A 26,404-nucleotide genomic window follows, 5' to 3' on the forward strand; every position below is an offset into this window, starting at 1 on the left:
GTTTCCTTCTTTAATCTCTTTTATAGCAGTGCCATCTAATCCAAAGGTTTCACATAATCTGTGCATACTACTTCAGATATATTACTAATTTGATCACTTATGTTTCTTTCTTAAAGCTTCTGTCAAAGGGCAATTCAGACCACCTACAATCTTGATTCCTCTTTGGACATGCCTCTCCACTGATTTTTCAGATGTGATGTGATACGTTCCATATTTGGATGTCTCAAAGTGCCTATAGGCAGATAGGATGAATTTGAGCCTTTTATCCCCATTATATAGACCAAATCTACCTTGATATGATGGATTTCTCTAATTTAAGCAGTCTCTTCCCACACAGGCTGTGTGTCCTTCTTCAAATCTTCATTTCTTAATGTGTTCTCTCTCTCACACACACAGTTCCATCTCTGCAATTTCTCTCATTTCAGAATATTCCCCAGTTGCCCTATGCTCAGCTTAGCTCCACCACTGCACCTTTCTTCCCTGCACTATTAGCTTCATCTATCCCTGCCCTATCCTTCCTGCTATGCCCATTTAATCTCTGTTCCCTTGAATGTTTTGTTTATCCATTTGGGATAAAGCATATTCTTCCTGTGTTTTTAAAACACTGTACAAATTGATATATCTGTATATATTTTCATAATTATCACATTCCAATTTCAAATAATACTATGCCTAATTCTCCTGTTGTATTATTCAGTTTACCCAAGATTCCTATTTCTATTTAACTGATGCTGTAGAGCAGTGTGTTGGTCAGAAAGCTTTGTACTATAATTGAGTAACAAATTATTATTTTCTTCTCATGTGTTCAGTGAACTGGTTTTGCAGATCTTTCAGCTCAATTCATTATGATCAAATGGAGAAGCATTTGTTTCAATAAGATTTTAATCTCTAGGACTATCTTTTGCATCAGTGACTTTTCATTGTTAATTGCTTTCTTGTCCCCCATTAAGGTGTTCTTGCAACTGCTTCATCCAAACTAAGCTCCTTGTCTACACACACAATTTGAAAAGACTTTTTTCTACTTTTTAGGTAATATAACCATTGCTGCCTTTTTAATCCAGCAGTATGTTTTTTGTTTATTTTCCTTCCTTGATGCTGCCAAGAACTGTACAGATTCAAGTATCAAAAGAATTTTAGAAATGTCCTGAATTCTTCCCCCAAGATACCTCAGAATATAAAAACTAGTTTTATTATTTCATAGCACCAATTAAGAACAAAGGGCACCCAGTCCATGCTGGATGTTTGTGAATGAATTACCATTAATATTAATCATTTAAAAGGATATGCACTGACTGGAGCACACCCCTAAAGTCTCATAGCTGTCCTACTAAGAATGATTTTTATTATAACCTCTGAACCTGTTGTTACTTTAAACCCCATAAAGGGCATAGGAAGCATAGACTTCGAACAACAATTTTAAATATGCCCCAAATCTTTCATAATGAAATAACAAAATCAGAGGACGAATTAAAGTGGTCCTCTCCCTTTTCAAAAATCAACTGGTTGTGAATTTATTATTTTAAAACAGCTGACAGAGAACATACAGAAGGAATTCAGTAATGAAAAGCATTTGGGGGTTTTGACAGGTCTTAGCTGAAATGGAATCCTTTGAGACCAGTATTTGGAGGCAAAGGTGAAAGTAGAAATTGGTTTACCTGAAGATCACTGTATATGGAGTCTAAATTTTCAAGGAAGACTGCCTGCCAGTGTCAGGGCTTATTTTTTGACACATCCAGCCTGAAATCTATCAAAATCTGCAAGCTCCTTGACTTTTCATTCTAACTTCTGTATGTGTGATTTTTCTACACAAAACTGTTTGCATAGGTCCTCAAAGTTTCCTGGAAATTTTGTGCTGATCTTACAATCTGTTCAAAACTAAAAATCTTTTTTTACCTACATATTCTATGCTTAACTGTAAGCATAAACTATTTTTCAGTAAAACTCATTCACTCATACCAATATTAAAATTAACTATACAAGTAATTAAATTTTGTAGCTTATTCATTTATTAGTTTTCAAAATAGATTAGTCCAGTTCTCTCTAAAAAAAGGAGTTGCTTAATAATAGAATCATACAATGGTTTGCATTGGAAGGGACCTTAAAGTCATCTAGTTCCAACTCCCCAAAAGTGGGCAGGGACATCTTCCACTAAGCCCCGTCCAACCTGGCCTTGAACACTTCCAGGGAGGGGACATCTACAACTTCTCTGGGCAACATGTTCCAGTGCCTCACCACCCTCACAGTGAAGAATTTCTTCCCAATATCTAATCTAATTTTACCCTCTTTCAGTTTAAAGCTATTACCTCTCATCCTATCCCTACACTCCCTGATGAAGAGTCCCTCCCCATCTTTCCTGTAGCCCCCTTTAAGTACTGGAAGGCCGCTCTAAGGTCTCCCCAGAGCCTTCTCCTCTCCAGGCTGAACAACCCCAACTCTCTCAGCCTGTCCCCATAAGGGAAGTGCTCCAGCCCCTGATCATCTTTGTGGCCTCCTCTGGACCCACTCGAGCACGTCCATGTCCTTGTTATGTTGGGGTCCCCAGAACAGGACACAGCACTCCAGGTGGGGTCTCATGAGAGCAGAGTAGAGGGGGGAACCTCCTCCCTCAACCTGCCGATCACAATTCTCTTGATGCAGCCCAAGATACGGTTGGCTTTCTGCGCTGCGAGCACACGTTGCTCGCTCGGTCAGATTTCCATCCACTGATAACCCCAAGGCCTTCTCCACAGGGCTGCTCTCAATACATGCATTGCCCACCTGTATTTGTCCATAGATCTATGCAGCATTTATATTGACATTTTTTAATGTAAAATAGTATTTTTTTTACATGTGTTAGAACTGCAAGGCCAATGTAGATAGGCAGGAGTGAGGTAGATTGTGTTCTTTCTTGTACATCACTAATATAGCTATTTACAAAGGTCTACTCAGTAGTAGCTGGATGTCAGTAATATAATTTGAAGCCTCTGAACTACACACTGTAACTGAGAGCTGATAGTGATTTGCAGAACTTTTATTGCTCAGTAGGTTATTGCATAAAAGAAAAGTCTAGCTAAATTTTCATGTTCAGTCTGACTTTAAAGGTCTGTGGGTTAAGGAGGTATGTGAATATGTTTCTTTTAACATAAAAATTTAAGCACAATGAAAAGTTGTTTAGATTGTAAGCTCTTTGGTGCAGTGCTCACATATTACACCCAACACAGTGGGACCTGTATCCCTGACTGGGGCTGATAGAGGTTACAGGAAGATGCCTTGAGTAGCAGTAATAGCAACTGCACTGAAAAAGAAAATGAAAACCCCTCATGCTATTTTGAAGAGACATTCTATCCATGTATGCTGTAATATATAACATACATAGAATACATTTCTGTGTAATTTTAATATTATTCTTAAGTGCATCTAACCTAGCAATTGAAATATGTGTGATAAAATTGGCTGTGTTCTAGGAATTTTTCCCCAGCACTCAGAGCATGCACAGAATTATACCATTATAAAATAATGCTTTATTGGGGTCATGCTTATATATCTTTGGAAATCACATTACTAGTTATATATTTATTTACATGTTCAGTATTTACTGTCTACAAAAATTCAGCCATGTGTACTTAGGGCAATGAAGGCAAAGCCAAGCCCTGAAGCTCTCAAAGCTGAGTCACATTAGATGGCACAGATGCACCATATTCATCCTGAATTGTGCAAACCAGAAGATATTGCTTGCATCTGAAAATATTGACAACAAAGTATGTTAACTCTCATGTGATCACTGGAGTGCTCTGTTCTAGCTTTTGAAAACATAAAAAAAATATTAAAAAAATCTCTTATCGGACATTGCAACTACTAGAATGTTCAGCAGGAGTTAAAGATGGATAAAAAGTAAAAGGTATAATCCACAGCAAGGAGTAGCAGATGAACTGCATTCAAGACAAGTGGATTCTTCATGAAAATGCTGTGACACTTATTTTCAATATTAAAAATTCAAATGCAAGTGTTTAATATGTCTCATACACATCAGCTCTTTCTGTAATTCTAGGACTGGCACAGTTTTGCCCTTAGTCATTTGGGGATTGCTTTTCCATCCGCTTTGATCACATTGTGCTTCTGCAATATTCCCACCAGTTATCCTAAGAGCTCTGATAACTGAATCTTGTTTCATCTGCCCTAGAAAATAAAATATGAAGGAGACTCTCAAATAAAACTGTGGAGGAGGAAAAAGAACAACCAACCACCCCAAAATGCTTATTAGCACCTTTAATGTAAACATTGGTATTTATGAGGATTTAACCAAGCCTCAAAAAATTGTAGCATGAATATACAGAATGCACAGCCAGTATCAAACCTTTTCTTTCCTACACAAAGGAAAGCATTTATCATTCTGGTAACACAAGGGACAGAAAACAATGCCAATTCACAAATAAAACCTCTCATGATTTAATATTGTTGTTTTGTCCCCTGCGATCCTAGAATGATAAATATTGTACCTTCTTTTGTCAGTATCAGAAACACTTTTATATGTGGAATAGAGGCTCATTCATTATATTCATTCTGGGGTTTTTTCCAGATTGCTTTTTCCAAGCTGTTTCAGTATATATTGCACCAGTGATATTGCGCCAGCTTTCCTGTGGTCATTCCAAAGCTTCATGGATACCTGTGATGTTACCAGTTTCATTTCTATTTATTACTAATTTTTGTTATTTTTATTTATACTCTTGAGGCTTTCAGAGGCCTCACGGTGGTTTGAGACCTCATTACATTGAGACGTGTAGAGAGGTGTACCTAGATTAGGTACAAACATGTACCTAATCTAGCCTACAAACACTGGAATTGTACATGCCATGCAACTGTCCATGGAGTGTGGTCTTTTGGGAAGCCCACAGACAAAGTCTGTTTGGTCTGTTTCTTTTTTCCCCAAAGGAGTAGGGAAGGGACTGTCCCACAGAGGGGATACCACTTTCCTCTAAGTACTTTCTGAGCTCTTTGCACCTGAGAAGATGCTGTGAGGGGTCAATGCCTATGAAATTTATGCAGAACACAGTAGTCGTCTCAGGTGAAATGTCTGTAGCTCCATCCTCATCCCACCTAGCTAACAATAATCCATTATGGTTCTGCCTAGTATTGCAATCTTTCAGTAACTCAAAGCATATCTTGATTTCAAAATGTTTCTCCAAAAGTAGTTGTCTTTTGCAAATAATCACAGTACTCTAAACAGACTTTCATTATTTTGAGTGGGGAATACACAAATGTTAAGTGCATTATGCTTTAAGAAGAGCTGTCCTGGCTTCAGTGGGATACCAAATCATCTCTCATTGAATGATGGTATTAGGAAACAGTCATTGCACTAAACCTAGGCAAACTACCTAATCACTGTATTAGCATGCATTAGTTAATTTGTGTGTAGCACTTTAGAGATAACAGGCTCAGTACTTTAATACTATTTTTCCTCCCTGGACACATCTCTTGTCTTCATATTTAAGCCACTTTGGAAAGGTCAGTAGACATTGATTTTGTAAATGAAAACTCTAAAATATGACCTGAAAGTGCTAGTGTTTTTGAAAAAAACATGAGTGAAAATCCAACTTAAGCCAGGCCTGCAATTTTGGGGACCAGATTTCTCCTACCGAGCTTTAGATCTCTTAACAGGCTCATGTATGGTTAAACATTTTTTTCACTAAGAAGTTCTCATTGTCTGGACCTAATGCAACTGCTGGTATGGACCAGAAGAGGAAAGTTTCAGGGAAATAAGTTGATTTTACCTCAGTAAACAGAAAGTCAGAGTAGGAATGAATGATGAAATGTAAAGACTGCATTGTGACTTCATCCTAGATGAAGCACCCAGTTGTCTAAATTACTGAGCATATGCAGCTTCAGGAGAGCACAGCAATGACGTACCTCACCCTAAAGGCTGCTTGTTCCTGCAAGAGCCTCCTGGCCTTAATTCCCTACTTCCCTCCCCTTGAAATCCATCTCAGTGGAGCTGGAGAGGACTTAAACCACACTGCCTCAGCCTCTGTGGACCTTTAACACCTTCATGCACATCTCACACTGGCATTAAGGATAGCTGTCTCCTTGAGGTCAGCCCAGTGAGAAAAACACATTCCTGTCCTTTTTGCAGCATGAGTAGTGAAAGTACAGTTAAATACATCAAAGATGAAAAGTCACATAAAAATGTGCACTGGTTAGCACATAGCTTTTAAAATCTTGAATATAAATATTGTTCTTAAACCACATGTGGGACTCAATGAAAAAAGGTTAGCTGTATTTAGATTTTCACAATCTACTTCAGCGCTCTTAAAGGAATAATTAGCTCATAGTTCAAATGTGAACAGTTATTTTTATCTCTCTTTGTAAATAGTGGATGTGTGTATTTTTCTTGGAAAAGAAGTGCCCACTAAAATGAAAAGTCAGTAGAAAGACAAATAATATGAACGATTATTAAGATGTTTACAGCTTTTAAAACCTGCCATACCACCACCTTCTCACACTAGTACAATTCAGAGAGATGAAAGAATGCGGAAGGGAATTAGAGTAGTCTTAGTAACTAACATCAGATTCACAAAGAGAATTCCTGATTATTGGAAGTCTAGGTAGAGAAAAATAAGTACCTTGTAAAGGCAGTTAAATAGTGTGGGGACTTGAGCTTAACAGAACAAGAAACAGAAATAAGAATGGAAAATGGAGGACTATTTGGAAGGAAGACAATGAAAAATAGTGTAGGAAAAAGCCAGGAATCCTAAATAATGCACTGTCATTATATTGAATGCTTGTCCAGACAAGACAGAACAAACAAAAATCAGCTCACAAGTTCACACATCTGGACACAAGCCTTACAGAATTTAGATAATTCCCTCTTGTCTCTGGCACTTCCCCTTTTGGGGAATAATACCTTCTCTTTCTGATACTCACACGTTGTCAAATCCCATTCCCATAACTGTTGGGTTTTTTTCCCCTCACCTTTTAAGATAGAGATCATAGAACGTGGTGTCCCACCTGTTTGAAACAAGGTGCAGTTTGCCACTGATTACCTACTATTTCCATTCTTTGCACCCAAGCTTGCAGCAAGCTTTTGATGAACTAATCCTAAGCAGGAATCATGCTTTTCATTATCACCTTCTTTTCTGTTCTTTATGAAAATCAATGTTTGCTTATGGCTGCTTCAGAGTCTCAAGTGTGTGGTGTCTAATGGTATTGCTTTAAAGTTTTATATTTGAGCTTTATAACTTAGGATAATTATTTATAGTTGCAAATCATAATGTAGCAGCATTATGGGAAACAGAATGCTGGGTTGCATTGCAAAGGGAAGAGCAGATTCAGGGTTTATTATATTATTATATTATAGAAGGCACTTCAGAGGCTACGGAAGAAAGCAACTCAACTTGTAGCAGTTCTCAGAAGCTGGGATAGTACAAAACAGATTCCATTCACAACACACTCTTGTATCATCATCACTGTATGTATGGCCATTAAAGTATAATTGGAATATAGAAAATCAGGAAATGAGAGAACTGAAGCTAAGTTTTTCACATGTGATCAAAAAGCATGAGGGAAAAGGTCAGCAGTTAAATAGAAAATAGAAGACTCAACATAATTTCTGCTTTTGAAAAACAGATGGGAGATTTAGCAGAATTGCAGTGAGGGAATTCTAATGTCCTGCAGAAGGTTTGTTTCTCCTTCATCACATAATAAAAAGTTTTTGAAAATACGTAAATGAAAACTAGCTCCTAATAACATCCTGGAAATACAAAGCCAGCATGGCGTTTTATACAGCACATCAGTTTTTAATGAAAATATTGACGAACAATGCACAGAAATGCTCTGAATTTTGCCTGTTGTCTCGGAGAACCATCCTGACACTGGAAAGCTCCCAGCAGAGTGTCTCTCTTGCCACATCATCTTCTCCCTGGTTTCATTTCTGCCATTTCTTACTGCCATGACTAGTGATGAGGAAGTGCTGCTGTAGTAAATCGTCAGTATCTGAAGGTTTATTTTCATTAAGTGCATCTTCTGGGAGCTGAAATTCTTGAGAAATGAACTTTATGAGAATTTCTGGACTGTACCTTTCACTTGGTTTCTACCTTTTACTTTCATATCCATTTAGTGGCAAGAGTCCTGTTCAATGGGAAATGAGTGAGAGATTTTACTTTGCTGCATAAAAAGGTGGTGTGCAAATCAGGCGAGATTTATGCCAAATCTGATCCCAAGAAAGGACTATTTCACAGCTCCTGTATCTATTGTGGTTGTTGTTCCTAAAAGGAGAAACACTGAACCTGAATTTAGTGTGTCACGAGGATCTTTCTCAGGTTTTTTGCAGTTACATGCTTTAGATGCAAAGGGGCATCTAGAGGAATGTTTTAAATGGCAGAAGTTATAGTTTGATAATCTTTGTACCAGAATAGTTCTTTCAAATTTTTTAATGGAATTGATAAATGATCCAGAGTGCTACTTGTTGGAGTGTGAGTAAACATAAAAGCTAGGAAACAAGCTGTGACTATACTGTCGGTTTTCTGGTTTTAGCTCTCCAAACCAGGAAGCGTGCCTAGGGCATACGATATATTTTCAATGATACACAGTCATAGTATTACTATCTGCAGTTTCAGGCATTTGCTCTACTTGCATACGTCACACAAACAGAAATGGTGCTCTGCTACTCTAATTTTACTGGTATTTATCTATATTGACTATTCAGGACCAAGTGTATATCATCAATGGTGAACATGCAGTGTTTGAAATGGAACCCCAGTTTCATACATTTTTACAGTAACCAGGTCTCAGTGTGTCATTTTGCCTGTTAAATTTATAATATAGTGTCTTCAGTGTAATATAGAAGATTCAGTAAAGAATAAATGAGTAGCTCTATAGCTTTCCTGTATATACTGGAATTCCATTCAGAATTATTGTCTTTCAGTGCTGACCAGGATTCTGGTAGGGCCATTTGTATAAAATCTTTGGGTTTTTAAATGTTTTTTAATGGTTTGAGCTTTTCAGCCTTTTACCAAGCTTTTCTGCTAGAATTAATAAAAATCAATGTTCTTATAAGTTGTTGGAGTCACCCTAATATTGATAGCATTTGTGTCTTTTTTTTTTCCTTATTCTCAGGCATTAATAGATACTGAAACTATAAATACCCTTATGTTAGTGATCCTGAGGACCCTGAAGTTGTCATTTTAGTAATATTTCAAAATATGGTTCAAAATTCTGAGCACGGTTTCTGTCCTGTTGACTTAATTCTGTGTTACACTCCCAAGATTGTTTGTTTTGTCAGAGTGACTGCTGGCTATGTAGCTGGGGATGTACTGAATATCTAATTGTGGAAATCAGCAGAATACTGAAAAACTGGCATTGTTATTTGGCCAGAACCAAATTACAAGCCAAATAGTGGTTAGAGTGATGATATATTACAGTGGTATGTTGGAAATGGAAAACAAGTCTAGTGCTTCATCAACCTTGGAAAGCAAAACTTATGAGTGAAAATACATTATGGGAAAACACTGCAGGTATCATGCCTACTTCTGATTAAGCTGCAATCCTATTCAATTTCTGGTGAACTATAATAATTTGTTTGTATGAACATATTCGTCACTTTCTGGTTTAAATAAAATTTTTGACATTGGAAAAAAAGATCAGCACCAGCAAAATAAAGGTGCAAGAGTTAGAAACAGCATCTTTGAGGGTTAGCGCTCTAATCTTCTTCCTTAAAAGTAGATGATAATGTAAGTAGAATTGTCTTATCTCTGGTGAGGGGCTGAACTGGCCCCTCTTGGGCTCTTAAACCTATTGTCTTTAAGGTTGTGTGTTTTGTCTTGAGGAGAAGAGTAGTAAAGCTGCAAATCTTGACAATATACATTATGACCCAGATGGAACATTAGGGAGGTATTCACAAAAACTGAATTTCTCCTGGTGAGGTTAATCACCCCAGATTTCCTCTACAGACAGGAAGAGATCTGCTTTAAATCACTCTCTGCAAGTAAGGCCCCTCTGGAGGGAAGCAAACCCTGGTGATGCCTCTGCCTTCTCACCTTCTAACTGTTCTCCTGATTGCTCAGTCGTGTTCAAACCTTCTGTTTCCCACATACTCATACACATATATGAACACACACAAGCGCAGATACTCTGACTACTTAATTACATGAAAAGATAGTTCGGCACTGTACTAATGGAGGGTTGAGCACACTCTGTTTCTACAAATGATAAATCTGTCTCACAGGTGTTCATGCTACTCACGATGTTTAGTAAGGCTTTAGCTTTCGTCGCAGTGCTAAAGAGTCCAACTGCATGAACGGATTTGGGTAAAAAGCTTTAAAAAATGTTGTAACTCAAGCTCACAATTTTTTACAGTTTTCATATCTTCATTTTTCTCTGATTGGTATGCACAATCCCAGTAAAAGGAGATCACGGAAGATAGAGACAAAGAGTAAAATAATGCTGTACAAATAACCTCAAGTGTACTGGTCTGGAGGAGGCTTTTGCAATCTAAATGTGTCTAATTACTATAGAGAGGTTCATAAACTAACCTCAACTGGGTCACAGCTGTGATACTGACTTCTAAACAAAACCAATTATAATTTTGTTTGTATTAACCCAGGTATTGCTAAAAATAAGCGAAAATAGTGCTTCTTCAGTACTCCAAGTAGATTTCTTTCTCTTCTACAGAAATAGGTTTACAAGACCAAATTAGATTCTGGCATGATTAATGCATCTCACCAAATTCTTGCAGAGTAGCAAATTAGTTTATAGTGATTTTCTTGAAAACAAATTAAACGGCTGCACAACATCACAAGAATAAAGATGTTTTTCATAACATGGATAAATGATTCACTGGAAAGGAGATGTAATCAAACTGAAAATGTAATAGTTTGTGCGAAAGAAATCCAAATGTTTCAAATATTACTGTCCATTTTTGAAACCTGTGTAATTACTTGCATTTTAACACATGATGTGTAATATGCAGTGGGAGAGCATCAAGGAACTAATCTGCATGAGGTTTGTATATATTCTAAGCAGATTATTCCTTTTTAGGTATTTTTAATAGCCATCGGTTAAAAACCAAAGACCATGATTTGCTAATAACATAAAATAACAATTATTTTGTGAATTACAGGTGATTTGCAATTCATGTGCTTGATTGATAGCTTTCTGAAAATGTTATTTATCCTATAAATTTGCTTTTTTTTCCCCTAATAATGTAAACATATTTTGCTACTGATACACCTCTTTGAGTCTCCACAACTTACGTTCAAGAAATGCAGGGTAGAGAATCTGATCACATGCATAATTTTTCATGCAGTAATTACTTGTTGCTTATTTTTTAATGTAAAAGGGAAAAAAATGCACACAAAAATCTGCCATAATTTTGTACAAAATAAGCTATGCTGAGAAAGACAGTGGAACAGTTAGGGGCATTCTCAGATTTCTATAATTACCATTTGTGGTCCAAGGTCCAAAAATTATAATAATGGAATAAAATAATGGTCTAACAATGGATCACTTGTCTGTAACTACTGCCAAAGTAAAACTTCTTAGATAAAAAACATCAAGATGTTTTAATTCTCTTAGCTCTGCTATTCTGTGAGATTAATATATTTTCTGGTTAAATGCGATGCCTGCTTTATTAATTGAAATTTAGTACTGATAAGTATTGCAGCTTTAGGAGCTATTACTAAACTAGTCAAAATGTAACCATTTCCCAAGCCTATTGTAATGTCTGAAGTGAGTCAATAAGAGGTTTTGAGAAGAAAGTTCTGTCTTCAGACTCAGCAGTCAACTACAAATCTTTTTTTTATCTTTTTAATCTTGGGAGCCAGTCATATTCTTAATATCACTGGATATATCTGTGACAAGCTTTACCAGGGAGCCCCAAGGAATAGGGTCCAAGAAATAGATAATCTGCCTAGTAATGTTGTTTAACCATCATAGCTTAAGGCATGCATTACTATTAAAAATTAAAGATTTTCTGGCAAAGCAAGGTGTCAGAGATCTTGGGAAAGTATCTGTAGTTCAACTTCTTCCTTTTTTTGTAGAAAATGCATGTATTTGACTTTAATGGAAGTATGTATTCCATACACCTGGTTTTGGGTTACCCTTCACCAACAGGTTAGGTTACAGGCCAATTTTACATAGCTTATTTTTCATTCCTACAATGTTTTACATTTCTTCATATTAGTTTGTATTCCACCATTTTTCCCGGAGTCTGCGTTAGGGACACTATTACCCTTGCTGTCCCTCTAGTCTTGCCCAAGTAATCTTTGACTGTCATTCCTTTGCTTCCTCACCATCAGAGTGCATAGTCTTGCTGAATTCTGTTGCTGCAGCCTCTCCAAAACACTATCTTCTCTCTGCATCACCAAAACAAAAGCCCTTGCCCAGGATCTCTGCAGCCTACTTCTGAATTACTGCCACACTGAACAACTACTGTCTTAATCATGTTTATTTCAGATCTTCTTCTTGACCTTTCTTTTTTTTTTTTTTTTTATCACAGAAATGATTTTTAGTAGCTTCATGCACTCCCTTTTTCTATTGCTTCAAATATCATTATTCATCTTCAAGACCCACCATGATTTAGCATTCCCCACCTATCATCTCTTATGCAGTTTCAGATGAGAGGTCCTCTCCCAGCTCAGGTCAGCCATTATCTCAATCTTCCTCTTCCACTTGTTAATACAGTGCATTTCTGCTTCCATCTGCGCTGCCTTCCCTGGACAAGGTGCGCAGCTTGGATTGGTGTACAGGTCAGATGATACAGTCCAGCTAAATGCAATAATCTCATATTAGCTCCTTTTAAAAGTAATCAGTGAAGGAGCAGCTGAGGGAACTGGGGTTGTTTAGCCTGGAGAAAAGGAGACTAAGAGGAGACCTTATCACTCTCTACAACCATCTAAAATGAGATTGTAATGAGGTGGGTGTCAGTCTCTTCTCCCAAGTAACAAGCAATAGGATGATAGGAAATGGCCTCAAGTTGCGTCAGGGGAGGTTTAGGTTGGATATTAGGAAAAATTTCTTCACCAAAATAGTTATCAAGTATTGGAACAGGCTGCCCAGGGAGGTGGTTGAGTCACCATCCCAGGAGGTCTGTAAAAGATGTGTAAATGTGGTGCTTAGGGACATGGTTTAGTGGTGGACTTGGCAGTGTTAGGTTAGCAATTGGAGTCCATGATCTTAAGGGTCTTTTCCAACCTAAATGATTCTATGATTCTGTGATTCTTGTGTTCTGGGATGGCTTGAGTTGAGAAAAAGGGTGGGAGAATAAATCTTCAGTTAATCAACATTAGATTTCACCAATCCTGCTACCATAGTGTCTCCAACTCCTCACTAGGTCCCCTTCATCAATACAGTGTTTGTTTGCCCTGCTGAACAGACAAGAGCTATCCCAAAGTGCATAGTCAATCCCTGCCTGTCCACAGCAGAGAGACCAAACAGCCTGGGCTGTCTCTTAGCCACTGGCAGGCTGGATAGTTTAAAGGCACCAGATGTTGTACAGACCTGGATTACAGACTAAACTACAGATATCTCACAGTGAAAGGGCAAGGGAAACTGCCTGACCATATATAAAAAAAAAATCACTACTGGCCCCTTGGAGCACAAATATTTCATACAAATATGTAGGGCCATTTCCTTTTCAAAATGAGAAAAATTAGGAAAGGCTGAACATTTTGTAAAAGATCCTGTATTGTATAGTCTGCATTTCCCACAAACTGACAGCAAGTAATTTATAAATCTATTCTGGGAATAGGAGTTTCTTAACCCCTTATTGATAGCTGTTATTACTAAATACCAAGGGTATAATACAGTGGAGCATGACATCTCCTCTCCACTAGCGTGTGGCTATTTAATTCCACACTATCATTATTTAGTTTATTATTGTTATGGTTTAAGCTCTGTCTCATATTTTACTTATTTAATTAAGTTATATGCATAAGAAAAGGAAAACATGCCTCCTGGACTCTTGGCTGTCTTCCTATCTAGTAAAAATTATCACTGAAAAAAAATGATGGAGATACTTGCCCAAAGTAATTTCCTAGTTAGTTCAGTTTGTTTAATGTATCTTTCTCATAGTAAGAGTGGTGTCAACTTAAAATACACATCATGCACCAAACAGGAAGAGAAGACCATAAAAAGAATGTGATTTTGAGGTGCTGTCAGTTTGTCCTTTTTTAAAAAAAATCTAACTCAAATAAAAAAACATTCAATATGACAGGTTATGAAGATACATATTCTTCTTGGCAGTTGCTTATGATTGTTTTTCTCTGTGACAAAGTCTGTGATCTCTGGATATTGTCTAGGCACATCTGCCAGATCGGGACCCTCAGGTACACATGAAGGAAAGATTTATCTATTTTGTGACTTTGAAATGAACTTAGGTTGTGAGATACAGTGGTTGCTCTAGCAATGTACAGTCTTGAACTTCATATGACTCTTAATTTTAATCCTGGAAAGTAGTCACTTGAGTATCAGGTTTATATGTGGTTAGGAGAAGGTTTTGTGGATCACAGAATCACAGAATAGTTTGGGTTGGAAGGGACCTTAAAGAACATCTAGTTCCAACTCCACTGCCATGCAAACCCCCATCTAACCTGGCCTTGAACTCTTCCAGGGAGGAGGCATCCAACTTCTCTGGGCAACCTGTTCCAGTGTCTCACCACCCTCACAGTGAAGAATTTCTTCCCAATATCTAATCTAAATCTGCCCTCTTTCAGTTTAAAACCATTACCTCTCATTCTATCCCTACACTCCCTGATGAAGTCCCGCCCCATCTTTCCTGTGGCCCCCTTTAAGTACTGGAAGGCCACTATAAGGTCCCCCTGGAGCCTTCTCTTCTCCAGGCTGAACACCCCCAACTCTCTCAGCCTGCTCCAGGCCCCTGATCATCTTTGTGGCCTACTCTGGACCTGCTTGAGCAGGTCCATGTCCTTGTTATGTTGGGGTCCCCAGAACAGGACACAGCACTCCAGGTGGGGTCTCATGAGAGCAGAGTAGAGGGGGACAACCACCTCCCTCAACCTGCTGATCACACTTCTCTTAATGCAGTCCAGGATACATTTGGCTTTCTGTGCTGCGAGCGCATGTTGCCGGCTCATAGTTTTCCATCCACTGATACCCCCAGGTCCTTCTCCACAGGGCTGCTCTCAATACACACATTGTCCAGCTTGTATTTGTACTTGGGATTGCCCTCACACATGTGCAGAACCTTGCACTTGGCCTTGTTGAACTTCATGAGTTTCACATGGGCTCATGTCTCAAGCCTGTCCAGGTCCCTCTGGATGGCACATCCTTCCCTCCAGCATGTTGACTGCACCACACAGCTCTGTGTCATTGGCAAACTTGCTGAGGGGGCACTCAATCCCACTCTCCATGTTGCCTACAAAGATGTTAAACAGCACCAGTCCCAACACCGAATCCTGAGGAATGTCACTCATCACTGCTCTCCACTTGGACATCGAGCCATTGACTGCAACACTTTGAGTGTAACCATCAAGCCAATCCCTTATCCACCAAGTGGTTCATCCATTAAATTCATGTCTCCAACTTAGAGACAAGGATGACATGCGGGACAGTGTCAAGTGCTTTGCAGGAGTCCAGGTAGACGCCCTAGCACAGTTTCCAGGAGGATCCGCCCTATGATCTTGCAGGGCACAGAGGTGAGACTGACTGGCCTGTAGTTCCCCAGGTCTTCCTTTTTTCTGTTTATAAAAATGGGGGTTATGTTTCCCTTTTCCAGACAGTGGGACTTCACCAGACTGCCACAACTTCTCAGATATGATGGATAGTGGCTCAGCCACTTCACCTGCCAGTTTCCTCAGGATCCATGGATACATTCCATCAGGTCCCATGGACTTGGGCACCTTCAGGTTCCTTAGATGGTCTCAAACCTGATCTTCTACAGTGAGTGTTTCTTCATTCTCCCAGTCCCCGTCTTTGCCTTCTGCAACTTGGGCGGTGTGGCTGGAGCACTTGCTGGTGAAGAGTGAGACAAAAAAGTTGTTGAGTACCTCAGCCTTCTCCATATCCTGGGTAACCAGGTCTCACATTTCCTTCCAGAGAGGGCCCACTTTTTCCCTAGTTTTCCTTTTATCACCGACGTACCTATAGAAGCTCTTCTTGTTGTCCTTGACATCCCTGGCCAGATCTAATTCCATCAGGGCTTTAGCCTTCCTAACCTGATCCCCAGCTGCTCAGATAATTTCTCTGTATTCCTCCCAGGCTGTCTGTCCTTGCTTCCACCCTCTGTAGGCTTCCTTTCTGGGTTTGAGCTTGTCCAGGAACTCCTTGTTCATCCATGCAGGCCTCCTGGTGTTTTCACCTGACTTTCCTCTTTGCTGGGATGAGCTTGAAGGAGGTGATCCTTGAATATTTACCAGCTTTCTTGGGCCCCTCTTGCCTCCAGGGCTTTATCCCATGGTACTCTGCCAAGCAGATCCCTGAAGAGGCCAAAGTCTGCTCTGCTGAAGTCCAGGGCAGCGAGCTTGCTGTGTGCCCTCCTCGCTGCCTGAAGGATCTTGAACTCCACCATTTCATGGTCACTTCAGCCAAGGCTGTCCTTGAGCTTCACCTTCCCCACCAGCCCCTCCTTGTTGGTGAGAACAAGGTCCATCATAGCATCTCTCCTCATTGGCTTCTCCATCACTGGGAGAGGGAAGTTATCATCAATGCAGTCCAGGAACCTCCTGGATAGCTTATGTCCTGCTGTGTTGTCCCTCCAACAGATTTTGGGGTGGATGAAGTCCCCGATTGTGAATGTGAGGCTTCTCCTATCTGTCTATAGAGGACCTCATCTTCTTGGATCGTGCCTTTGAATCCCAAATTTTGTTCTGGTTCTATTTTATGTGCCTTTTGTATATGTCCTGGCATGACTTGATCTATAGCACAGGAGTGTGTATCACAAATTACATTCTGGCCTTTTCAGTCATGAAAATTAATCAAGGTAATTTTGTATATAAATATCATTTATACACACAATATACATTGTGTATTTACAAAACAGTTCTTTATAGACTTGAAATAATGATAAATGACAGAACTCCTTAAAATTCCCTACATAATTACTGGTAGTTTTATTGATGAGCATGAAATTGTCTTCACTGGCTTCACTGTGTGCTATGGTCAACTTCATGAGGCACAAGAGTCTCAATTCTCATCACTTACTCAGTATGTCTTCAAACTGCTTAGATCCATTTGTACAGATATTAATGGTCATTGGACTTCAAATAACAGATCCTTTATGATAAAAGGACTCTCTCCACTATTAGGTGAGTATGTACAGTAACACATTGTTAAAGAATCAACAAATGGAAGTAACAAAGACTGCTGGGTGCTGAAGGGTGAAGCTATTACTTTAATAGTATAGTGTTTACCCAGTCTTTTCTGTTTAAGTCTCTCTGTATGGCAGCTGTCATTTTATTTTCATTGCTTAAGGTCACCTTAAGCAATGGCTATAATTTTGGTTAAAATGTCAAACAAATCTAATTGATCTACCTGAGTTGTAGTTATTTTATTGTCTCCAGCTTACTGAATGTTCTGATTCTGTGTAGCAATGAAAATGTGTAGAATTTAATCAAATGAAGACATCTATCCAAATGTTATCTCTGAATAATTCATATTTAAATTGAAAAAAACATTTCCAGTTACCTGCCTAACCATGAATCTGAGGTCATTCTTTGTTCCCTTATTTTTAACAAAGGGGATAGTAAGAACTCAATGCATTTCTCATTAAAATGAATGAGGAGGAAAAAAGATTTTAAATACGCGCACCAGCATGTAAGACCAACTTTTTCAATGTAAGGTTTCTTCCTACTTTGAGAGATAGTGTAGTCTTACATCAGTTCAAATGTAGCTGTATACAATCAGAGGAAAAATGTTTAAACATCCCAGCATGGGTATTTCCATTTAAATCTGATTACAGTGAAATAAAACTGTAGCTATTAAAGGTTTAGAAGAACTACAAATACAAGCAGTAAAAGAAGACAGTTAGTAAATGAGGTAGTAAAACATTTCAGCAGGGCAAACAGTTTATAGCACTCAGCCTTCCTGTAGCAGACTGTGCTATTCACTACAGACCCGTGCATTGTTCCCTGAACTGCACTTAAACCTGCAATTAACCTTTCACGCCTAATGAAGCTGTTTTGCTGCAAAATTAAAATATATAGTACTGCCTGTTTTTACAGAGACTGGGAGGAGAGCATCTCAAAATGAATGACTTTTTCAGATGCTTTTGTTCAAATGCAAAATTAAAGTGCTGTTTGTATATAAATCGGGAATGCACTTATCAAGGCAATTTCATTTGATGTGCTGTATTTTATTCCTGTACTTATTAATTGTTTTGCATAATTGTAAAAAAAAAGACAAAAAATTCACACACCAGTAATTTTATGATTAGACACTTACTTCCTGAGAATAAACTATTACCATTTAACTTCCATTAGGAAAGACAATAGTTCTGCTAAAGATAACCAAGTTCATATTGCTTTCTCTGGTATTTTTCTCATTGTGGATGCAATTATCTCTTACAAAAATATACTTTCCACTTATGTATTTGACTGGGCTCACTTCTTAATGATCTTCCCATACATACCCTTAAAACAAGCTAGAGGTTGTTTTAGCTGCATAAAACTAGGTCAGGTTATTTCTATAACATTTAGTAGAAAAACAAACTAAACTTAAAAATAGGTCTGGTTCTGCAGCTAGGCTTGAGTTTCCAGAAATTAGACTATTAGAGGTGACCCATTGATTCTCCACATGGGATCCTTACTGACTCCACTGTTCCTTTCTGCCACCTTACTCAAGAGTCAGAAGCAATCAGAGACCATGTATTGGTTTGGAAAATACCAGTTGGGATGGTAGGTAAATGGCAGCATTCAGGGAAGACAGGTAAATGTAATAACTTGTGAACTGAGGTAACAGATATAGAGCACTATATGATTTACAGTTCTGACTTCAACAGCTATAAATGTATTCACATTTGTTGTTTAGATACAACACCTGTAAAATAAAGGGAATATTTTGGGGTTTTTTCCTTTTAATGAATATGTAAGCCACAGCATTTTTATCAAATCTTCTGTTGTATTTTGATGTAAATTCTGCTTGCTTGCAGTGTCTGTGCATCAGCTTGACTTGGTAAATGAAATTCCTTTAGACTGCCAGTCTGAAATAATGAATTGTTCCCCCAGTTAATTGTATTGCTTTGATAACAAGGAACTATGCTGGGCGTAGAGAACATAATAAATGAATTTCATCAGATGATTTGTGTGACATTTTGAAAAATGATCTTCTGTAGTGACCCGATTTTAATGGAACTCTAACAGCACGCCAATATATCCCAGTATGCAGCATTACATTTGAAGGAAATAGTTCTTCCTTTTTGTTAATTGTTATGTAAAGTGAAGTTAGCATCATACATGCAAGTTTATTTTAAAATGTCTTATAAAAAATGGAAAACCTGTTTTCCTAATAATATTCATTCCATTTAGCATATTCCCTAAGACTAGCTGTTAAAGACAGGATCACATGTAAGCAACTATTAAATTGTCATTTAGGTTTTATCCCTGAATTTGCTAATACCAGATACTGCTGATACTTTAAAGGTGCCTCAAAGATTTCAAAAATTTAATTTATCAAAGTCCAATTTAAGGCATCACTAGCTCATGCCAGGAAATATATGTGTATGTGAGAAAAATGACTTAATTAATCTTGGCTCTTACATATCCTGAAATGTAGCAATGATAATTGTACTTAGCATTTTACAGTATAGTGCCATTCATTCTCAAAAAGCTGTATGCACATTAATTAATTCTTGCAACATTTTTTTGAAGTAAGAAAGGTAGTGTTACAGTGTGCAATAGCATAGATTTTTTCAGGATACAGGAAACCTGAACCGAATCTGACAGTATATCATGTACTAAGGAAGAAGCCTGTAGAAACAACTTGTAAGTGAAAAATAATTTTTGCAGTTTCTTAGTAGATGAGTGTTGTAATGAGGGATTGCATGAAAAATATTACAAAATTGGATTCTGTAGTAGATAAATGGAGTTTGATATTGGCCTGAGTTAAAAAGTAGAGACTGCCCATTAAACATGGTGAAAAGTATTTTCAAAGGTTTCCTTGCGGAGTAGTACTGTTACTGGTTAGAGATTGAAATGTATTGGGCAGTATGGAGAACCAGCACCATCTTTACCTACATTATGGGTATACAGATGTGCTTTTGCAGATGTAAGTGTCATAGTTTTAGTGCAGCTCTGGTGCAGTAAAACATACGAAGGATGTGAATACTTCTAATCCATTTCATTGCAGTAGCGCCTGTGTGAATTTAAAAATTCAGAACTACCATGTATTAAGTGTGTTGACAATCACAGCATTTCATCAGAAGTCAGTAATTTTCAGCAAGTATGCAGTAACAAGCAAATGGAAGAGTAAATTCTTAAACTACTCATTTCCTAAGCATGCCTGTCCATGCCCTCTGTAATACCCTGTTAAGATTATAACAGGTCATGAAATATCAACAATGTAACCAGAATCAGAGAAAAAGAGTTTTGGTGAGTTGACAACATTTAGAATTTATCCAGGCCAACACTGTCATGGTTCACTGTCTGTTCACAAATCCATTCATTCCTCTGATAATCCTCTAATTATTCCCAAATTAGGGAGGCATATATATTGCAAAGGGAAATATTCAAGGATACAATTCTGGCTCAACTGTGGTCTCCATTTCTCTTTTATTTTCTGATTTTCAGCAAGTCATCAGTTCTCCTGATTTCCAGTTTAGTGTCTTAACTGCATTTTTTTTCTTCCTGTTTCTTCACTGTTACCAGGTAGCATCTTAGAAAGTGAGAACTTGTTATCTAACTCTGAAATAAAACTGATCACTTCTGGGAAAGTACAAAAACTTGGCATGAAAAGAACCATCACACTGCTCTGGAACTCTTCTCAGGAAAGCTGCACATTAAATTTTGTTTTTCCTTTATTTATCTTACAGGTCTTGCAATTGCAAGTGCACTGATAGACATTTCACAACAGAAACCTGCGGACTGTAAAGATAAGAGTTCAGGAGTCAGAAATCGAAAACATCATCTTTCAACACGTCAAGGAACTTGTGTCTGAGATTCAAAAACTACAATTGTATATTCTGTAATGTTTTCTTTTTAAATGGCTTCCATTGAAAGCTATACTACAGCCTCAGTTTTTATGGAGGCAAATCTATGAATGAACATATGAGGTACTGTGCTCTGTTATAGTCACACAACCTACTATACCCCAAAGCAGAACAAATTTATGGTAGGTATGAGTATGTTTGATGAGCTTTAATAAAAAGAGTGGATCCTGATATCAACAAAATATGGAATAAAATACGTAGTATTCTTAATCCTGAACATATCAGAGCAGGGAAAATTCTTGAACAGAACTAGGAAAAACTGTACATTGTTTTGTAATGTAGAAGGAAATTGTATAATTGAAAATTAAGCAAATTTCAGGAAACTAAAGGACATTTTTGTATAGCTTAATGTAACAATGAGAATTGTACAGTTCTTTCCTTGTAATCAGCATTAACATTTCTTTCTAGTAAGTAGGAACTAAAGAGGATCCTTTGGATTTAGGTGTTCTTTTATCATTGCCCGAAATAGGTAGGCAGCTTTTGAATTTAGCATAGGTATAACCTGAGAACACCACATGTAATATTTGAAAGATAATTCCATGAAAAAACTTGATTTGAGCATTTCATGATTATTATTTTTCCCTTGCAAAAGCCTCAGAAACATAATCTGGGCTGCAGCAGAGTGATGGATGGGGTTTTGTGTTTCTGTACCTAAGAGTCTATTCTGAATTCTGAATAATATATTTTACAAGGAATGCATGTGGGTCCTCCATGCCAGCTAACTGATTAGCGAAATTAAATGAGCATGGAAAAGCTTCTTCTGCAATAAAGTTCGCTTTTTTTCCAAGAGAGTCTCCAAGATTGCAAATCTAAGGAGAGTTTAACTTGCTGTTATTCTACCTGCTCCCATTTCAATATTGAAATTTGCTAGGATCTATATATTGTCCTGACCTCCAAGCAGAAGAAATGGATCCCAGTCAGCACTTTGACTCTTTTTTTAATAAAGTATGGATGTTTTTTTCCTCCCAGCTGCAGAATTTAATCTCATTCTCATTTTCACACCAGTTAAGGAATTACCCTGCATAACAAAAAAAAAAAAAAAAATTAGAAATCCAAGTTGCTTCCAACAGTGGTTCTCAAATCCAGCATCCAATATGGAACCTCACACAGTCAGTACTCAGCAACAAAACCCAGATGAAATAGTTTCCTTTCTTTAGGACATTAGTCTTTTGGGGGCTCAGACACCATAACAGATAACCTAACAAACAGCTTTAATGGCCCTCAGTCTTTTTATTTACTCAAAATTCATGAATATACAAAAGAGTAAGAGAATGCTAAGGGGTAGGTAGCAGACGTGTCATATTCTCATTTACACATTACACGTTGACAGCAGTATAATATGAAGCTGTAGTTTTGTACAAGCTTGTTGAAAGTATAGTTTCTCAACTCCGAACTTGCCACCATACTAGTACAGGAGAGTGATACAGAGGTATAAATGCCTCATGTAATGATAGATTTTTGGTAAATATGAAAGATATAAAAAGATAATTGATGTTTACTACTATATCTGTATTTTTCATGTTCTTTTTATTTCAGGAAGATGATGACATCTTACTGTTTATAGTTGACTACATAGTTACTTGCATGCCATGGTGGTGCAGTAGCGGTAATAAAACCCTGTTGTGAGTTGTGTTTATTTCGTAATGCCATTCATACATAGAACTACTCAGCTTAATTTGGATGAGGAATAGATGTAAAAATAACTATAAAAAGGAACGATTGTACAGTATGTAGTTATATCTTATACAGGAATATTAGGTTGCATCTAACCATGACAACTCTATTGTTTTGATAAATTATGCACTTATGAATTATGGTATAATTATTTCTTATGCTGGCATGATTGTTTCAGTATTTTCATATCTTAAAATAAGATTATTATCCTAAAATAATGCCATCACAATCTTGTGACTTTTATTGCCTATTCTGACCTCTTATCTCTTATATCTTAAAACTTTAAAAATTCTTTTTTAAAGCTTCTGTTGGGAACTTTCAATCAGTGCTACTTAGCATAGTGAAAAAAATGGTCTTTTGAAAACAACCCTTTCTGTCACTTTTAAAATTCATCTGTTCAAATGAATATAAACTGATGGAACTGGTTTATGTGATGCATACACTTATGAAAAGGAAAGAACCACTTGTCTGGATTATATTCCAAACTCTGTATTATCCTCAGCCTAAACATTTCACAGAAGAAATATACAGTGTGTGTTTTGTGAATGTACTGGAAACCCCGTACACAGAAAGACCATGTAGTCTTGTAGAACAGTTTTGACTGTATTCACTCATAAAGAATTACATTCCTCTGTATCTCAGCTGGAGTTTGACAGATACTTGAAAAGCAGGTATGAGTTTTAAAGGGATTAAAGTATTTTATTGCAACACTGAAGATGGGCAAATAGCTATCAACCATTTTATTGTGTTAACAGTTAAAAATGTTATTTTATTGTGCAAGAAAAGCATGTTTGTCATGGGATCATTCAGCATTTTCATTCACTCTGAGAATGTTTTTTTCTAAAGTATCTTTCTTCTCCCAGGGTCCCTAACTGCATGCAAATTAGTAAAGTCATATAATAATAAAATAGATAAATAAAAATACTTATATAATGGCCACAATTAAATACGAGAAGTTTGCCAACACATCTTAAACCAAAGTTTCAGAATAACTGTTACAGCTTTCTATTTGAAAGGTATAAAAATAGCATAATATTTCTGATAACTACATTTTGTTCGTTGTTGTCAAGTGCAAACTTTTTAATAATGACCACTGTACACCAGACGAGATCTTTTATCAACTGTCACATTATGACTGCTTCATGAAAAGCCAATTTTTTTTAAACCCTGTTCTCCAATTTAACTTTCGAAGTCTTTCTTAGAGTCAGAAAATGTTGAATGGCCTGTTTTACCCCTAATGTGACTTATGTTGGATTAAAAATAAATGAGTAAGTGCTGTTCTGGAAAGTAAGCCCCAGTGAAGTTCTGACTGTCAGGATTCCACCTCCATCCCCTCAGTCCTTGGATTCTGCTGAGGGAAATTCAGCAGCTATGAATTACCGTTCAGAATATGAGATAGGCTGTCCATGGTAGCACGAGTTCACTACTTCACTTCCTTTCTGTACTTGTATATTTATATAAAGTCCTGAAACTACTAAAATCAAATTTGTGCACATATAAGTAACACCTTAGAATACTTGTTTCCATTCATTACATTCCTATGAAATGTAATGAAATGCTAGTTTACCTATACAAAAAAATGATTATCTGTATGTTCCCACTATTAAAATTATATCTTAAAACAAGGCCAAATTCAAGATATGTTAAGGCATGAAGATACCATTAATTAGGAACATTCAGATTAATCTGATCTGAAAATTTTCATAGCTGACTGCTCTCTTTATAGTTAGAGTCCCCTCTCATCTTCCCAAATCAAAAACATTTGGACAAGTTCAGGTTGGGACTTGGAATTTGTTACATGTAAAACCTGCAGCAATAATTATTTTCTAAATAATCTAATGTAGAGAGCTGGAATCCTGATGGTAAGAATTTTTGTTTGGGATCACTTTAACAGATGTTCAGTCTTTATGCATAATAACTTTCATAATATTCATCTAAATTATAAAATCATTATGTATCTAATTTCATTACCATTTTTTTTAAAAGCACCTGAAAGGTTTCTTGACAATAAAGGAAAAGTCTCTGTTAAAGGTAATTAACAATCCCTCTCTTTTTTTTAAGCAAAGTTGTCCTGTCCAGAATGCTTGACATTACTGGGGAAAATTAAATGTTAACTCTATTTTTTTCAGTCTCAAAGGTGTAGCATTACCTAAAAAGCTGTAGTTTATTGATAAGTAATTCAAATCATCTCTAGAGTAAAGTATGGAGTAGCTAAGGCTATTTTAGGTGCTTATAGCAAATAATAGCAAAACTACTGTTGTCTACAGGTGGCCAGAACTTCCCATATTGTCTTCAGATGTGCTTGCTTGTTAAATACTAACAAAGGACAAAGGTGACAGAAACAGGCCTTACAGAACCTGGGCTTGTATAACCCTGGGCCATATGTTGTTTCAGCTTTCCCTTACTTAATGCAATTTCACTTTCAGAATGAATGCTTATATTTCTATATGACCACATATATGGCCACATGTGGCCGCTTCTATGGCTACAGATATTTCTGATGTAAAAAATCATCATCCTGTATATGTAGTTGAAATTCTAGTGACCCTCTGAAATTTATTGTGAGGCTGAAAATGAACTATTATTACCCCAGGCTTTCTTTCATTGATACTTCCATGTAAGTTGAAGCTCACTCGTGTTTTGGTAAAAAACATCTCTTTACACCTCTTGATATGTTAAAAACTTACTTTTTCTAAAATAACAAAGCAAGGGTGGGAATGATGAACAAAGAGAAAAAAACACAAACCTTCTTTAAAACATACAGAAAGCATATATGTGTATATATATATGGAATTATGTAATTGGTTTCACAGCTGATTTAAATCAGAACATTTTCTCAGTTTCCTCACATATTCTCAAATATTATATTAATAGTTTGAAGACTTTAACTGAATCAGTGACTATTTCTTTGTATACTAATGGTCATTTCTACAGAAATAAAACCTTAAATGTATTTATCCTCTGAGTGAGGTCTTTGAAATAATGTACAGAGAATGTTATCAGTTATGATCTATCAATCATTATCAATTGGTTATCAGTATTTTCAGCATGTCTGAGACTGAGTGCATAAAGTGAGGCAAGTGTCTTCCATCCTTTTATATCCTTTATTTTTTAGTATATTTTCCTGTAACAGTTTTTATGTGCTAAGGCCATAGTTAATAATACAGAAAGCTTATATGAATTCGGAGTTTGAGAGAATTGTTACTTATTTAACAATAACTTTATCTTTCTACGTTATCAACAAAACAATTCTTAGCTATGTTCTTTTCCAATTTTAGCAAATGCTTTTTTCTAAAAGACTGTTTATTAGACAAGAAGCAAGAAAATAATAAGATGGAGCTCTTCAAATACACTTCCAGACCTAGAAGATACCTTAAGGATCTGTTCTGTTGAAAGTCTGAGTCCTTTTAACACTAATTTCCAGGGCAGTATTTATCAAAAGTCATTGTTATGACATTATTTTTAGTGGTTAACATGAAGGACAAATTATTTTTCATGTGCAGTCCTAAAACTCTTTTACAATATTCAGTTATAAAATATACTTGAGAAAAAATAAACATTGTTTTGGAACATAATGTTTAGCATAACCAATATGAACATTCT

The 26,404-nt window shown here is 36.9% G+C and overlaps 1 protein-coding gene across 4 annotated transcripts in view; it reads left to right on the plus strand.

Annotated features, from left to right (window-relative positions):
- The window catches only part of ATRNL1 (attractin like 1), a 574,237-nt gene that overhangs the window by 495,672 nt on the left and 52,161 nt on the right, over positions 1–26,404 (plus strand). For 3 of the 4 annotated variants that reach the window (XM_074831351.1, XM_074831356.1, XM_074831354.1), the window contains one exon: positions 20,951–24,836. The exons of the other annotated variant lie outside the window; for it this stretch is intronic. In XM_074831351.1, the coding sequence (XP_074687452.1) occupies positions 20,951–21,075 (125 nt within the window). In that variant the 3' untranslated portion in view covers positions 21,076–24,836. Of the gene's footprint in view, positions 1–20,950; positions 24,837–26,404 lie in introns of those variants that run through there. 4 annotated transcript variants of the gene reach the window in all.

Source organism: Strix aluco, chromosome 7 (genome assembly GCF_031877795.1).
Source record: "Strix aluco isolate bStrAlu1 chromosome 7, bStrAlu1.hap1, whole genome shotgun sequence".
Lineage (NCBI taxonomy): Eukaryota > Metazoa > Chordata > Aves > Strigiformes > Strigidae > Strix > Strix aluco.